This window comes from Dendropsophus ebraccatus, chromosome 4 (assembly GCF_027789765.1).
Source record: "Dendropsophus ebraccatus isolate aDenEbr1 chromosome 4, aDenEbr1.pat, whole genome shotgun sequence".
In the NCBI taxonomy this organism is placed as follows: Eukaryota; Metazoa; Chordata; class Amphibia; order Anura; family Hylidae; genus Dendropsophus; species Dendropsophus ebraccatus.
Window position 1 is genome coordinate 120,097,499 of NC_091457.1, and position 17,220 is coordinate 120,114,718.

A 17,220-nucleotide genomic window follows, 5' to 3' on the forward strand; every position below is an offset into this window, starting at 1 on the left:
TTTGTCAGACATCTTTTGGTGTAATAGGGCCTGTAGTCGGTCGTATGGGTTTGGCCATCAAGATAAAGTGTATGGGGCTCTCACGAATAACCACCAACAGATGATGCCGGTGGAGATAGGGATCAGGCATGATAGAAAATCACCGCCTGACCCCTTTGTTCTGGGAGAGATATGCTGCAGCCAGAGCTCTCTGGCAGCGGATAACCCCCACCTTACCATAGACAATGCAGAAATGCTCGGCTGTACCAAATGTTCCTGTGTATGGGGAGGATCAGGGCTGGTTGGGAGAGATAACTGATGGTCAAACGATACTAAGGCTATGTTCACACTACGTAACAGACCGGCTGTTCTGTGACCCCGGCCGGGTCACAGAACGGCCGGTCTGTGCCCAGATCATCGCGGCCGGTACTTAAGTACCGGCCGGATGATCCGTCCGGCCCCAGAGCTCTGATGCGGGCGCATCAGAGCGCGCCCGTATCAGAGCTTCCTATAGCCCACAGTGAAGCAAGCGGCTGACAGGTCTTTCTGCGGCCGTAATTTACTGAATTCCGGCCGCAAAAAAACTGACATGCAGTTTTTCCGGCATCGCATGGGATCCCGGCCAGAGCGTATATGATGTGTGTATGCTCCGGCCGGGATCCCATTGAAAATAAAGCTATGTTCCACCCCGCAAAACTACGGCCGTAGTTCTGCGGCAAGAACTACGGCAGTAGTTTTACGTAGTGTGAACATAGCCTAAAGGTGCATAGCCATCTTTAGATCCCAAATTCTGCAGGCCTGATAAATTGCTTCTGATAGAAGATTTCAGCAGAAAAAGACCACCATGCAGTCTGCCCTGAGCTGGGATGGCGGAGGAATTAAATCTTGCAGCAACACATAAGATAAGGTCACAATTTGGGGTGTCAGATAATTCCCTCATAGAGAATATCCAGTGGCTAGATGAGCATACCCATGAGTCTCTCTGTCTCTGTGGGAGTTGGGTAGATAACGCTCCAGCATCATACCTATAAGAGATTGATGAATACCTCTATGGGCTCAGTGAAGTGATGTATATAACTAGAAGTTGGTCCCTATGAAAGGTAAATTGATTCCTCTACTGTTTGGTTGGCCATGAGAAGAGGGTTGTTAAAGTTAAAGGTATTCCTAGTATTAATATGACTTGCTCCTACTATATACTGTAATAACAATTGAGTTTCTTTACATTTGTTTAAACTCTTTTTTCCATTCTTTCCAGGACAAGCAAGGAATCCCCTGGTGGCTAGGAATCAGCTTTAAGGGAATTGGACAATACGATATCCAAGACAAGATAAAGCCCAGGAAGGTATGTTCTCTAACATGTTATTATGGAAGTATATCTTGTTTGTAAACCAGTGGTCCCCAATCTGTGGCTGCTGTAAAACAACTCTCAGCATGTCCTTATGTCCAGTAACTAAATTCGGGGAATCATTACATTGCGCACATAGAATAAAATGGCATCTCTTATTAAAGGTTATGATGGTTTGAGTCACAGCACATAAGCAATTACCTGTAACCTGAGTCACATCTCTAGTATTTATGACATTTTTGCACAAGTTGTGATTTTGGAAGGGTCACAGTTAATGTTGGGTAATGCAAGATGCAGGAAAAACAGGTATAATGGGTGTATTACATAGTCCTGTAATCTCATGGTCTGGCATCAACCTCACCTGTCAGGAGGTTGAATGTAGCAACAGCGCCCCTTTTTTGTCCATAGACTGTATGTGGTATTGCACCTTTGTTTGAGGTTTGATACAGCCCAAGGACAAGACTGCTGCAGTTTCTAGTAGAAACTATCTTTCAAAGTCTCATATTGTGCAGCTCATGGTGACGCCACTAGGGGGTGCTATATTGTCATGGGTATTTACAAAGAGGGTTGATGAGTGGATAACTTAGGGACTACATAGGTGATCATAGCAACTTCTTACTAAAGGTAACATGATCTACAAACAGTCCTATATCTATGGGAAAAGCTTGGTGGGCACTGCCAGAGATGTCTAGCAGATATATTCATGGGCCTTGGGCCATGTTTATGGGTAAGATGGCTGTCAATTCTTGATTATTAGGCTGACAGCTATTTTGTGGATGGACAGCTTAAAGGGGTTTTCCCGCTGTGGATAATCTCTATGTTAGAAAGGTCCCTTAATAATAGGCAGATAACAAGTAGGTTCCCATTGGAATCCCCAGCAGTCAGCTGTAATCTGTGGTTAAACCTGGCAATAAAGATGTCATCAAGATTAAAAGCTATTCCCTGTCCAAAGCATAACCAGCTCATTGGTGGGGGTCCAACTGCTGGGACCCCATCTCATCACAAGTATGGAAGTTACTTATCCCTTAAATGACTGGAGGGGCAATATGCATGGTTGCCAACCGCTCCATTTACGTCTATGGGATATCTGAACACAAAGGTGAACACTCTGTAATGTTAGGAAGTCCTATTGAGAATAAATGTAGCAGTAGTCAAGCATGCACACTGCCAACTCCATCCACTCGGGGAACATTTGACCACTGTTTTCCTGATCGGTGGTGATCCCAGTGATAGGTCTCCCACCAATAACCTGGTTATCCTATGGATAGGGGGTACCGCGGCTCCGCTCATTCTCTATGGAGCTGCCAGAAAGAGCCGAGCGCTGTTCTTTCTGGCAGCTGCATAGAGAATAAAAGGAGCCATAGGTCACACTCCAAACCTCGGCTTGATCATAGCAAAGTAGCTGGGTAGCTGATAGAAAGATCCCTGGGTGGGAATGGAGGGTGGACCTCCTGTAATCTCATACTTGTCACTCTTTAATCCTGGGATAACACCTTAATGTCCCTGCAGCACCCCCACAGGTGAAATTCATCATTACACAATATTCATTTAAACTAATGGGTAGTCTGTGCAGGACAGTTGTCTAGAGCAAGAGATGTTCTATGGAAGCACTCCCCCCTGGTGGGATAGGTGTACAGAAGGAGGGGTCCGGTCCCTGACTCACCCAGTATATGATCAGTATGATCTGTGTGTGTATCCGCATACCCCACTGTACATAGTTTGTACCTTTTACAAGCAGTTTCTCCTGTATAGTGACATGTGAAGAATGTGGGGCGGTAGAGAAGACCTTTCATTCAGCCCTGAAACTTACTCAGTGCATCTGACTTCCTCCACCTCTTCTATAAATATTCTTGGCTCCACTCCCCGGCTTTTCTTCTGGATTTATTTGGGTGGAGGCAACACAAGAGGAAAAAAATGTCAATGGGGAAAGCAGCCACATCATTTGATTCATGACTTTCTCACGGTCCTGTTTAGACTAATATGGCCGCCTAAACTACTAGGTTCCTAATTGTAGACAAATATTTTTATTGAGTGACGCAGTTCAGGTTTTCATTGGCAGTAAATGAGACTGAAGTGGCCCGATTCCCATTCTTTCTATGGCTTGTCATACGTCTTACTAGATTTTAAATCTAAATTTTGACAGAGCACAGGGCTTGTCATTGGTTTCTGTTGCTGTGTGGGCTATTGTCCTCTGTTATCAGACATTTTTAATGAATTGGTTGAAAACTGGCAAAGGGGTCTCTACAGATTGGTCCTGTGAAACATTGGCCTAATGTCCAATGCATTCCCTATCTATCATCCCTACTTTTGTTATAAACTGTTTGACTGCTAGACTGCATTAAGTATATAATAATGAATAAATTCTGGAAAACTTATCTTATGCCACTTAAGGCTAATCCTGTTTAGCGCTGATGAGAATTTGCTCTTTAATATGTAAATGTAATTAGCATAATCTCTTCCCATAACCCCCTGTGCTTTTAGAATGTGTGGCGAGGCGACCAAGCATCCATGCTGAGCTAAGTAGGGTAACAGTGTAAGGAACAGCTTGGAGCCATGGCCCCCTATACTGTTCGCTCCTCCCCATGGTGAAGATGACAAGACTGAGATTTATAACGTTGTGAGGATTTTCTGTGTCTTCAATGCTTGGGAGAGCTCAGTAGTCACAGTCTATTCATTGTATTAACACTTTATTGGAATACAGTGGGTAGCCTGAATAATACACTTGCAGAAGGTTCGCACTAAAGTCTATAGCTTATAATGGTGCGGGAGCGTTATATAGAACACACAGAAGTAGGTGAAGTAGTGATCATAGCGACGGACATTGTTCTGGACTCTCTCTCAGTCACCCAATAGAGGAACATTTCTGCCAGACTTTCTCTGAATGAAACGGCTGATAGCAGGGACATTTTATCATGTCCCTACTGCACAGCAAAATAATAATAATAATTTTTGTAGTGTCAACATATCCTGCAGCACTGTAAAATTCTGTTTGTATATAGACAATCAGAAATCATAGTGTTACATACTAACTATTCAAGCAAGACATAGTGAGCGCCCTGCTCGCAAGAGCTTGCAATCTTTTACATTATTAGGCCTATCTTGGATTAAACATGGCCGTAGTGTTTGTTAAGGGGTCCATGTCCGCCATCTCATCCTGGCAGATTTGCAGGACAATATTTATGTCTTTTCCCCTGAATTTATGAGCCATACCTGGCATGTCTTTCCTCCACATCTACACCGTACGCCTCAGAAGCTGCCTGCAGTCAGGTGTGTGACACTCCTCCTCACTCGCCGTCTCATGTGGGAGGCTTAAGGTGTGAACAGGTTGTGTGACAACGGACCAGGAAGGAAGGATCTTCTATTATTGCCTTATTTGTCAGGGTGATAGACAGCAAAGAAAATAGAAAGTTCATTTGAATAGAATAGTCACGGAATTGGTGATTGAAGATGACAGAGCCCCCATTCCTGATAATGGAGTGGGATCCCTGAATGTGTTGATACACTTTATTTAATCCTGGGTCCAGCTCACTCTGCACACATAGGCCATTTGCACTTAGGACTCGCTGGATTGTAGTTGCAGTGGTGGCCATGTGGCTTGTTACAGAGCTTTCTCTCCTTGAAGTAAGATCTTCTGCTCTGGTGGCCATGATCCCCTGATCACCCCTGTTCTACCAGTTTGACCAATACACGTCACTCACTGACCCATGCTAACTTGTCATCGTTCAGTTATTTTTTAATGTACTGACTATGGAAAGCTATGAAGCGAAACGCTATTAAATGTGACATGTCATGTCCTTTATAGGTGTAAATATTAAAAGGCAAAATATCATCTATTTACAGGTAAGGTTTTATTTCCCATTAACAGGACCATAAAACTGGAAGGCAAGATTTACTGTGCAAACTAAAGCTTTGCAGACTATTATGGAATGTGTATGGTGAACCACAGCTCTTCTGTGATAGCAGATGTTGGGGGAAAGAAGTAGCCTTGCAGCGCTGGGTTCTTGAGGTCAAATCCCATCAAGGGCAAGATCTGCAAAGAGTTTGTATGTTCTCTCTGTGTTTGCGTGGGTTTCCTTCGGGTACTCCGGTTTCAGCCCAAAACATACAGATGGGCAAGTTTTTATTGTGAGCCCTAAGGAGGACAGGGACCATAATTGACAAACTGTGTAATTGACAAAAGTGCTGCGGAATCAATTGGGGCTAAACAAATAAAAGCAAGTCAATTTTATCAAGTTCAGTCCTTTACTCCCATGTAGCATATATCACAGCTTAAGGAGTCTTGCAACAACTCATTCCCTTTCCCCTATTGAAAACACTTGGCAATCCATCCGAGAGGTGGCCACTAAACATGGACAGGTCGGATCCTTTTTAGGCCCATTTACATGGGCCAATGTGGAGAGCATACCAAGCCCCAATCACTTTGATTGGCACTAGTTTGATAAGGGTGGTATTACACGGGCCGATGGGGGCCCGATAATAAATGTAAACGAGCGCCGATCTGCTAGATCGTCCCTCGTTTACTGGGCCTATTACACGGCCTGATAATCGTTTAACAAGGGCTGCAAGGACATTGTTACCGATGTCCTTGCAGCCCTTGTTAAAACTAAATACATTACCTATCCACGTTCCAGGGCTGCTCCTGCGGCCCGCTTCTCCCTGGGTCCTGCGCGCTCCAGCTTCAGAGTGGCCTGTCAGCTGACAGGCCGCTCAGGTAATCACAGGCCGGGACCGCTGCGGCCTGTGATTGGCTGAGTAGCCTGTCAGCTGACGGGCAACTCTGAAGCTGAGCGGACCTCAGGAGCAGCCCTGGAACGTGGATAGGTAATGTATATCGTCAGTCGCCGGCCACACACCGATATTACACGTTGCAGTGCGCGGTCGGCGCCCGACAAATATAGGTCCAAACCTATATGAATGATCAGCCGATGATCGTTGTCATTTGCTGATTGTTGTATTTATTACACAGAACGATAATCGTTCCGTGTAATAGTACCCTAAGCCTTTACATGGTTCAATCAGTTGAGTAGCTGTGCCGCATGAAGGATCGCTTCCTCTTTTATTTTGGCAAACTATTGGGAATAAGCGTTTTTATAAATAAGCTTATAATCAGTTTGTGTAAAAGCCCCTTTAGTCAGTGGTCCTCCGCTCTTATAGCAGCGGGGGGGGGGGGGGCTTAAGTAAGTATGCTATCCCATAACTAGTCTATGCCCCACTGGTGCATATAAAAAGGGGCTTGCAATGTAGTTTGCACCCTTAGACCTTTTTTGGGTGCAGCAGACCCCTACCTAGGAAGAACTGCTCATCCTGCGCCTCCTGGTACAGGAGTAAAATATCACGGCTACTCTAAGGGTTAATGCACTGCCAGTCTAATGAAAAATAAAGGATTGGAAGGGTAACTCTAAGTAACTCTGAAATACAGATTGATATGCCATTTAGCATCTGTATCCCTTATGGACACTGTAATGACTGTCATTTATAGCTGACTTTAGCTTCTATTATCTGCGCACTTACAGGAGTGGACAATCCATTTCTTATAGTCTGGAGGGACGACTCCAAGGGTTTACAATAGGAATCAATCTATGAACAATAATAATAATTATTATGTTATGAATTAGGTAGTTGAATGGCTTTATAAAAATGGGCCCAGAACAAAAGGTCCTTGATTCTTCCACCCCATGAATATACAAGGTGAGGCCTATTGAAGAGACCGGGTAATGGAGGAGGATTTATCCTTCCCAGCAGGGTGATCTGATTCTTAATAGGCTTCTTCATCTTATGTGTGCTTTTCTCACAGATGCGGCATTGATCAGGCCTGTGATACAATACCCAGCAAATGGCCAGAACCCAGATAGACCAGGAGACGAGATATGCAGCCTGCACTGCTGGGGCGAATGCTAACTTATGCTAGATGTTTGCTGGTTCCTGTCTGCAATGACATTAGGTTTGATCTTGCTTACATAAGAAAACATTGCTACCCTTAATTCAATCATTTGCCAAAAATTACAAGTTCTATCTTTTGCTAGGAACACTGCGTGACCACTAATGTGGCAGCCATAACAGATCCCACTTGGGCTTTTACATTGGTTTTTCTATGAAAAAGGCAGATTTGCCATTCAGGATTGTAGAAATGCTGGGTGACAGCTCAGGTGAAGACCTTACTAGTGGCATTTTTACAGGTATATAGCATTTTATTTTATCCTGAGATCATTATGAGATTATGCAAGCAAATAGTCCAGGTGGGACGTTAATAATAATCCTATAGGCAGAACTATTTCTGCTATTCCAGGTATGTGTATCTTCGGGCCTGTAGCCTTTATGTCAGTCACATGTCCATGCATGGCTCTCTGCAATATATAGAGTTGCCAAACTTTGCTCTTAAACTTATTGAAAAAGCTATTACAGGAGAACCCATATCCCATGGTTACAATATTTTAAAGGAGAAGCACCCTAAATGTTGTATAAAAGGTCAGCCTTTAGTGTCCTTCTATTTGTTTTGTAGGCATTAAAGGGGTTATCCACCTGAGAGCAAAAAAAAAAAAAATAATGCCAGCTTTATTTACTCACTCACCAGGAGTCCCCCTGAGTATTTTGAGCCAACTCCTGTCTTTTTATCTGCTGCCATTCCTGAGTTACAAGTTTTTCTAAAAGCCGATCTATATCCAAGATGGCACCGGCCAGGAAATTACATTTCCCATCATGCATCTCCCTGATTGGTCCATTTGTAAACCGCCCCCTTAGCTTTCTTTCCTGCCCACTGCTGTCATTACTATTGCACAGTAAACAGAGGACTATTTTTTTTTCTCTGTTTTTGCATCACATCACCCCAATATATATTCCATACTGAATGCTGATGATGTAGCAGAGCTGATGTGCGCAATGTGTAGTGTAGGCTTAGATATCTGCTTGCTGACTGTGAATAAAAACATTCTAGTGCCATCCAGACTCTAAGAACATCTATAAGACTTACAATACGCAGAGCTGAGACACAAAGGCAGGTACATATGCCTGCATTCACTGACAGCAAGCAGAGATAGGACTATAACTTTTAATGTTGCAGAAATGTAGGCTCAGGGACACATGTAAGTCTATGGAAGCAGCACAGGTGCATGGAGATGATGCAGGTAATGTGTCCTGGGGGTCAGGTTACGAAGTCAATAGACAGATAATGGTACTTTTACACAGAGCGATAATTCGCACGATTAACGATTTTGAATGAACAATGTTTTTTATAACGATCAGCGTTTAGATGGAACGATACATCGTACGGAAAAATCGTTATGCGATCGTTTTGCGATCGCTTAAGCCTATCTCACACATTGGTGAAATCGTTGAAAGAATGTTCACACAGAACGATCAGCGAATTTTTTGCGAACGATCAACGACAATTTGAGAACATGTTGAAAGATCAAAATGAACGATTTTTCGCTCGTCGTTTGATCGTTCGCTATGTTTACACGGAACGATTATCGCTCAAATGAGATAGTTATTGCGAAAATTCAAACGATAATCGTTCCGTGTAAAAGGACCATAACTCAGCCCCCAGAGAGGAGACTACAAAGGGGGGGGGGGGGAGGGAGCTGAGCATGGTCAGAGTAGACCCAGAGTAGAGGATTTTAGATATCCAGAGTGGAAAAGAATGAGCAAAAAACAGGGAAAGGGTGCAAGATAGGTTATACATCTATGTTAGAGATAGGGTGGTATCGGGAAGGGGGATTGTTTAGAATATTAATCCCTTTAATGTTGATTGAAGTAATATGCATAAAATCCCTATGATAACACTGAAGCGCCACAGCACAAAGCAGGAGCTGTTATCATGAGTACATTGTTAGAATAGGCTATAAATGTAGAGCTCCCCTGAATTGTGGAGGAAGGGACATCTTATTCTGGACTAACCTCATGGGGTCTAGTTGGGGACTGAGGGCTTTGCCAGTAAGATGGATTTTAGGTTATTGCACAGAATGAAGTGGGAAGCAATATGTATTCCGGATTATTATGTGGGACTTGCTCACAGCGAAACCATCAGTTTTCCTGAACCTGAGATTCACAGTTGTGCTGCAGAGCAACAAATGACAGATTTACAACCCCTATGGAGACTTTTCACAGTCACTTCTGTACTGAGGCTGTAGACAACAGGTGACATTTGTTAGATATTTGGTTCCATCTGTCTGCACATTGGCATCAGTTACCTATAGTCTCTATATTGTCTCAGTATAGACAGCAGTAGACAATGTCATCAGCATTATTTCCACATATAAAAGAAGAGATTCCAATATAATAAGGTTGTATTATAGGATGAAGGATGGTTTACTTAAGCTCACAGAGGTGTAACTTTAAGTTCCTTGACCCCATTGGCCCTGTCCCCATCTACTATGTACTTTTACAAGTAGCGTCTTTTTATGTATGCACCGCTTAAAGAAGTAGATGAGAAAGAACATTTTTTTTCTTTCAAATCAACTGGTGCCAGAAAGTGCCAGCCAGAGATTTGCAATTTACTTCTATTAAAAAAATCTCAAGTCTTCCAGCACTTATCAGCTGCTGTAAGTCCTGCAGGAAGTGGTATTCTTTCCAGTCTGGAGAAAAGGAGAGGTCTTCTATGGGGATTTGCTACTGCTCTGGACAGTTCCTGTTACGAACAAAGGTAGAAGCAGAGAGCACTGTGTCAGACTGGAAAGAATGCATCACTTCCTGCAGGACATACAGCAGCTGATAAGTACTTGAAGACTTGAGATTATATCTGTCTGTATATCTGTATAACTTTCTGATACCAGTGGATTTGAAAGAATCGGGTGAACTACCCCTTTAAATGGAACCAATTCTATTGAACACATTGTCTAATCTGTTAGCATCACAATAGCATTGTGAGAAAAGATTTGTAGAACTTGTAACTTATTTATTGAAATCATTCTCACTTTAGGAGTCCAGTGGGTGGTTCTAATCAGAGACTGACAGCCTTCCATGTATAAGGTTATTTACAGAAATACAATCACTGTCAATCATTAAGTAGGACCACCCACTGGACTCCTAAGCCAAGAATAACCAAGAATATTAATACATAGATGACAGATTCTATGGATTCTGCTCCCACCAACTTATATATCAGCCTGCTCTATAACATGTTGGTGGCTGATCAGACAATATGATCAATGTGACAGGTTCCTTTTAAACAAATAACTTATGTATTAATGTCAGTTTACCAAAGGTGAACCTATATCTTACATCACGGAACGTATTATTGTCCCTGCTTTGTAGTTGCGCAAATCTTATTATTATTCTAGTTACTGGTTACAGTTCTTATCTAATGTAATAAACTAAAGTGCATATCCTTTCAGAGACTTTTATATTCTTGAAATACTGCTATCTGAAAGATGGCTATAAAGGGTTTTATATGTGGGTGTTAAGTGTCCCTTTAATACCACTCCTCAAAAGGAGGAAATCTAGAGAGGGGACAAGCTGTGCACTGCCTCTCACTCTTCACGGAATTCTTCCACAAGGTGGCACTATGTCAGGGTATCATTACTATCAGAACTGTGATTTTGACTTACCAAGGTCATTAATATCATCATACTGCTAATAGTTTGGGGGGCTGTAGTTAACTCTTTACTTACTTTGCCTAGTAAGTAAAGTGCATTTGCCTAATGAAATTCACTAGCGATTTTATGATGAGAAATATATGGTGTCCCTCTAGGATGCAAAATATTACTGTGTCATATCCGTACAAAAGAAAAATTTCCAATAATAGTGTCAGCTGCGTGCTGGGATGTGGGGATTGTAGAAGTCATCCTCAGCTTGTCCCCTATCTGGCTGGCACACAGTAAGCACACTGACCACATTGTCTCTCTTGTTACACATTCAGACACACGCAGCTTGAATTTCCGGAGGGATAACAGCTGTATTTTGCAATAATGCACTTGTCGTCCTAGGCTGAGTAATCTGTTGTGGTGTGATATGTAACCGTATCCACATTGTACACACGCTCCAGATTATCAATCCTCAGGAGTGGAGGGGGTGACTAATAAGGCTATGGTGCCAAGAATCCGGTTTGTGCTAGTGTATGCCAATGCATCATTGTGGCATTACGATAGGGGGTCAGTTCCCTGTTGTTTACTCTTCTTATATCTTATTGTATAAGAAACAAGGAGATTATTGAATATCTTCCATAAGCTACCATAATGCCCATTTGAAAGGAACCTGCCATTATAGTAGCATCAGCTAAATTTATATATAAAAAAAAGGAGGAAAATATCTTGTTGTTGCTCTTTTTGTATGTTAAGGGTATTCCAGGAAAAATTTACTTTTCCCCTATCCACTACATAGGGAAAAGGTAGAAGGGGGAAAAGTTTATATTTTTTTTTGGAATACCCCTTTAAGTATTCCTATCTGCCCATACTCTTAAGGGGACTGTACACATTATGGATGCTTTCTACCAGAAACCCTGTCCATGGCTTGTATCTGGTATTGCAGCTCAGCTATTTTAAATTGATTGTAGCTAACCTGCAGTACCACACATAACCTGTACACAGATGTGGCACTGTTTTCATTTTAAAGCAGACATGTTCTTATCTTGAGCAACCCCTTTAAGAAATAATAAGGTTGGGGAGGTAAGGGCCCTATTCCACCGGATGATTATCGTTTGCATAATCGTTAACGATTAACGATCTCAAACGACCGCTATTGCGAAAGACCTGAAAACATTCACTCATTTCCATGGAACGATAATTGTTACTTATGATCGTACTTGCAATTGTTTTTTCTTCGTTATTTCTTCGCTATTGCGTTCGTATCTACTGCGAACGATCGAACAACGTCTTATTTAATGCGAACGTTTTGCGAACAAGCAACGATAAAAATAGGTCCAGGTCTTATAAAGCTATCAACGATTTCTCGTTCGGTTGTTAACTGCATTTCAACTGAACGATTATAGTTTAGATTCGAACGATTTAACGATAATCTGAACGGTAATCGTCCGGTTAAATAGGGCCCTAAGGTTTACTTGCTTTGGCCCATTGGCTGTTAGGAGCCGTTAAGCTTTGGTCACAAGTAGTAGACATTAGTGACATGGGCTGTAATAGCTGGCTAGATCATGGTGATGCTGGAGGAACGTATGAGATGAGATATCGTTTATCTAAAAACGTTTTCTGTTTGATTGACAGCTCAGAATTCTCCATCAGATATTGAGGTTTCAAGCTAAGACGTAGTTTGCAAATCATTTCCAAAGCGCAACTATTTCCCATAGCAGCGTGACTGCTCCTATGTCCACATACACATCATCCTGAGGATTATTATAGCAGTTCTAGGAAACGCAAGATGTGTGGTTTTTACGTCATTAGTAAGAAAACGACAGACAAAATAGGGAAGTGCAGGGATTTCTTCATATCTTCAGATTTTTTTTGCTGTAATTTCATTACTATTTATATCATGTCACGCATATTGTGCACTGGGTGCGACCCTTATGACCCTTTTTTGGTCTAAAGGCTACATTCAGAGTGAAATAGGCAAAAAATCTCCATGCAGGAGTCATCTGTGTTATAGTAATAAAGATGTATAAATTCTTTACTGTAAGAGCAGTGACTCTATGGAACTTTCAGCCAGAGGAAGTGATCTTGGTGAACTCACTACAGGAGTACTAAGCACTTTTATAAATAAAAATTATTTGTGGGTGCCCATATATTTTAGACAGAAGTCAGCCAAACCTGGCAACTTTGGTGGGTTCGGCCATATGTCTAAAGTTTATGGTGGCCTCCTGAATTCTTCCCGACAGATGATGTCAGGGAAGAGAAGGATCAGGCATGTTAGATTTCAACTACCTGACCCATTGTTTTGGGAGATATGAAGACAGTCTGACTGTGGCTTACTCCTATCTATAGATGACATGAATGTTTGGCCATGATGGGGAGGCTGGAAAAGTATGTTAATCTGAAATGGCCACTAGAGATGAGCGAATCTCGGGCATGCTCGGCTTCGCCCGAACCTGACCTTGTGGCTTCTGATTCCAGGTGGCTGATGAAGTTGGACGCAGCCCTAGGAAATCCTAGAAAACATGTATACAGCCTATGATTGTATCCATGTTTTCCAGGCAGCCTTAGGGCTGCATCCAACACGTATGTCTTTTTCCAGTCTTACAAATCATGTTACTATGACCATATTAACATAAAGCCTCTAACCACTTCCCTGAGTTTTTCAATGGCTGGCCATACATAGCCAAATGGTAAATTCAGGGAAACAACCAGACTTGATATGGAGATATGAGATTAGCGTCTTGTTGATAAAAAAAAAACAAAAACATATCCTGTTATAGGAGCCCTTCTCTTCTCACAGATGGAAAGAATGGTTTCCACCACCTATTCCCAAGCAGTGAGATCTATCAAACCTACATGGGTGGTCTGGATGACAGTAGGGATGAGCCTACTCTGGTGAGGTCTTCCACTGCAGAACTGGATTTCCAAGACCCTCTATGTCTTCTGCCTCCAGCACATCTTTCCAAAGACTTTCTATGATATATAAAAGACAACCTGGAACTAAAATTGTTACAGATCATAGTCTCTTGGGATATGTGTCTATTATCTTAGCCCGTTTAGATGTAGTGATTTTTGACCATTTTTCCAGACACAACTGCTCCGACTCCAACAAATTTGGGTTACACCAGGTCATGTCCCAGATTCTTAATTAGATTGAGGTCTGGGTGCCAATTAGGCTGTCCCCCCTCCAGTCCAGCCTTAAGAACCTTTTATACTGGCTGATTACTAGGCAGATGAGTATTTCTAGGAATGCTTGTTCCTGATAATTTGTATGCATAAGCCGTGTTCACGCAGTGCAGTATTCTTGTGGCACTGGGTAATTTCAGTGAAAATGGTTCCATTAGCACAACAGTCCGGCAATGAAACTGCAGCTGTGTGAACACAGCTTAATGACCCAGTGATTACTTGGATCAGATTGAATGTGATTTTGATGTTTTTGTGTGGACATATTAATTGTCAGCCAATCATAGCCCTGTGTAGATTGGTGATGTGCATCCAACAATGATTAGTTTACCTGTCTGCATGAACAATCCAGCGATCCTTTGTGCAGCCCGGCCACATGACTGATCGAGCCTTGTGAAGAGAGCAGCACTGGGCAGCATTGGTCAATGTAAACCCTACCTTGTCCATGTATTGAGGGCCATTGTCTTGCTTGAAGGTGAACCTCCATCCTAGCCTCAAGAAATTAGGTGTCCTTTAATCCTGACCAGTTTTAACCACCAAAGAATGCTGGGAGATTTCAGCTTTAGGCTATGTTCACACTACGTATATCTCCGCTCGTAGTGCGAACCGCGAATATACGCAAGCAGTTCTGAGGTTGATGCTTTCGCTTGAAAGTATACGATATACGGCCGCACAGTTCACACTACGTATGAACTTACGATCGCATTGTATACGCCGCCGGGAAAAATTAACAAGACCATTGTTTGAGGACGGAAATGTTCGAACTCACGGCCGTGGATTTCCATGCGGTCCCGTACGAAGTAATTATTTCAGTCAAATTGGACTTGATTTTTCGATCCAAAATGTTCTGTGAGTTTTATTGGGCTGGACGAAGATTTCCAAGTAAATGACCTGCTTCAGATCGCTTCGAAACAAGCTAGGGAAGCATAACTCTACTACGGGCGTATGTTCGCAGTGCGTACGCATCCAGCCGCACAGTTTCAGCCGCACATGTACATCGGCGTAAGAACTGCGTACGGATTCGTACGCAGTGTGAACATAGCCTCAAAGCCTGAATTAGCGTGAATGCAGCCATGGATAATAAAGGCTGTAAATTCATCCAGTGTATTTAAAAAATTACTAAACCTATTAAGTAGATTAATTCTAAAAATGGTGTTTAAAGATGAACATACCCTTTACGTTTTATTGCACATCTAAGACGACCAATAAATAATGGAGTTGTACTCAATACCAGTAGCTGATGGGGAACACAGCCTATTGTTATACCCACAATGTACATCTGTGCAGTACAAGACAGTATGGGAAAGGAGTATTTACTTTTAGCACATAAACCATCAGTCTTAGCGGAGGACAAACTATAGTCTATGACTTGTTAAGGGATTCAGCAGTTGTGCAAACCTTTTGGTTCCTGTGCACATCTGGGTTTTCTAGTCTTGGATATGCTGGGAATGTGCAAAGTTTGCTTACTAGGGATCCAGTTACACATGCAGATGAGAGAATCATGTGTCAGTATATTGGGCACAGGAATAATGGAGTCCATGTTACCTTGTGTTGTCACCTGGAGGCGCTGATGCCGATCCTGGTTTACAGGGGCTAGAAGGAAACCAAGTTTTCTAATCTTGGAGACTTGGCTCTCCACAATGGCATTATTTAGTAATTGTGGATTTAAGGTGCAAATGAATAAGTACTTAGCACTTGGCATTCTTCATATATACAGTGAAAAAAGGCACCTCTTTGAAAAGACCACTCCCTTATCCAGACCAGATTTTAAGTGACAGATTTTCGGCCACCATGCCTTATGTATAGTGGATATTTTTCTTGAGAAGACCATCCCTATAGAAAACAACTATTTAGTGAAATTGGGGCTGGTCTTCTCAAGAAGATTGCACTGTGTAAGGGTACATACCATACATTGCTGGGGATTATATGGTTAAATACATATGGATTCTGTATATTAAATCTCATTGTTAACAACCCTGAGATCAGCTGCAATCTGCACTACAAGTGAAGGGAACCTACTGAGTTTATTGGTCCCAATGCCTGTTCCCTGTGATCCCTTATTGCCCATAGTTTCATTGGATTTACTTTGAGGTTCTGCAGGAGCTGCCAACCAGCTTATCGAGCCATAACTCTAGTGTTGCTGCTTACTAGGCAAATACATGATCCGGATGACTGACAGCAGTTGCAGAATTAGTGGTTTTCACCCAACTTTCTTAGGAGCAGATATGTAACTGACTTAAATTAGGGGCGATAACTAAAAGCAGCTCATTGACTCAAATGCCCTCACAATATGTAATTCCATACACTGAACTGTATACGGCTGTTGTTTTAACCTCTTCTTTACCGAGTCTTATGCTATGAGTCATCTGACCCGGTGAGCCTCCATGGTGGAGGAGCTGTAGGGGATGACTTCATAGTTTGATGTCAAAGGGAAATTGAATCATTTGTTCTTATTTTGAGGGAAGTGTGGTCAGATCACTCACTGACAGATGTGTCTCCACAGGCTTTTCAATACTGTATCCCATAGGCTTCCTGATTGGCAGGGAATATCATCCAGTGACATCTTCCCCGTCACCATCGGTGTATAATGCTTTATATCCAGGGAAGATTCTCAGCGTCTGGAATGTGTGTACTATTAGTCATTGTGTGATACAGGAATGACACAGGTAGAACAAGACAAGGTGTGTCTGTAACCTGCACTCTCCGCCTGTAAACCTCACCATTATTACCTGACTACTCCGACTCTATTAACAAAGAAAGGATTTCATCTGCTAGCAGTAATGGAAATATATCTAATAAAATTGCTACAACAAAAAATTGGATGATTTCACACATGGCGGATTTGTAGCAGAAATTTCTCTGGCTGTCCTGTTCAACATGCTGAGCGATCTGTGTGTGGGGAGGACAGGGGCTGGATGGGAGAGATAACTGATGGCCCTCAGTTATTGAAGGTGTATGGAGACCTTAAGACTGATCATTCATTGTTGGTCTATTACACAGGGCAATGATCAAACACCCATTTTTTGGCTTAAAAGGTTGTCTGGCCAGGCCCCTTTTTTGGCAATGCCTGGTGAGGGGTGAGTGAAAACATTTACATCCACCTACCTTCCTAGCTCCAACGCTGCCGCCTTTATTCCCCTGCTTCTGTTCCCGTTGTCCGACACTTCCACGGTTCCGAGATGTGACGTTGCAGACCTG

General features: G+C 42.4%; 1 protein-coding gene across 2 annotated transcripts in view; it reads left to right on the plus strand.

Annotated features, from left to right (window-relative positions):
- FRMD4B (FERM domain containing 4B) overlaps positions 1-17,220 on the plus strand; it is a 171,053-nt gene that overhangs the window by 140,124 nt on the left and 13,709 nt on the right. For both annotated transcript variants that reach the window (XM_069966909.1, XM_069966908.1), the window contains exon 11: positions 1,235-1,321. In XM_069966909.1, the coding sequence (XP_069823010.1) occupies positions 1,235-1,321 (87 nt within the window). The remainder of the gene's footprint in view (positions 1-1,234; positions 1,322-17,220) is intronic.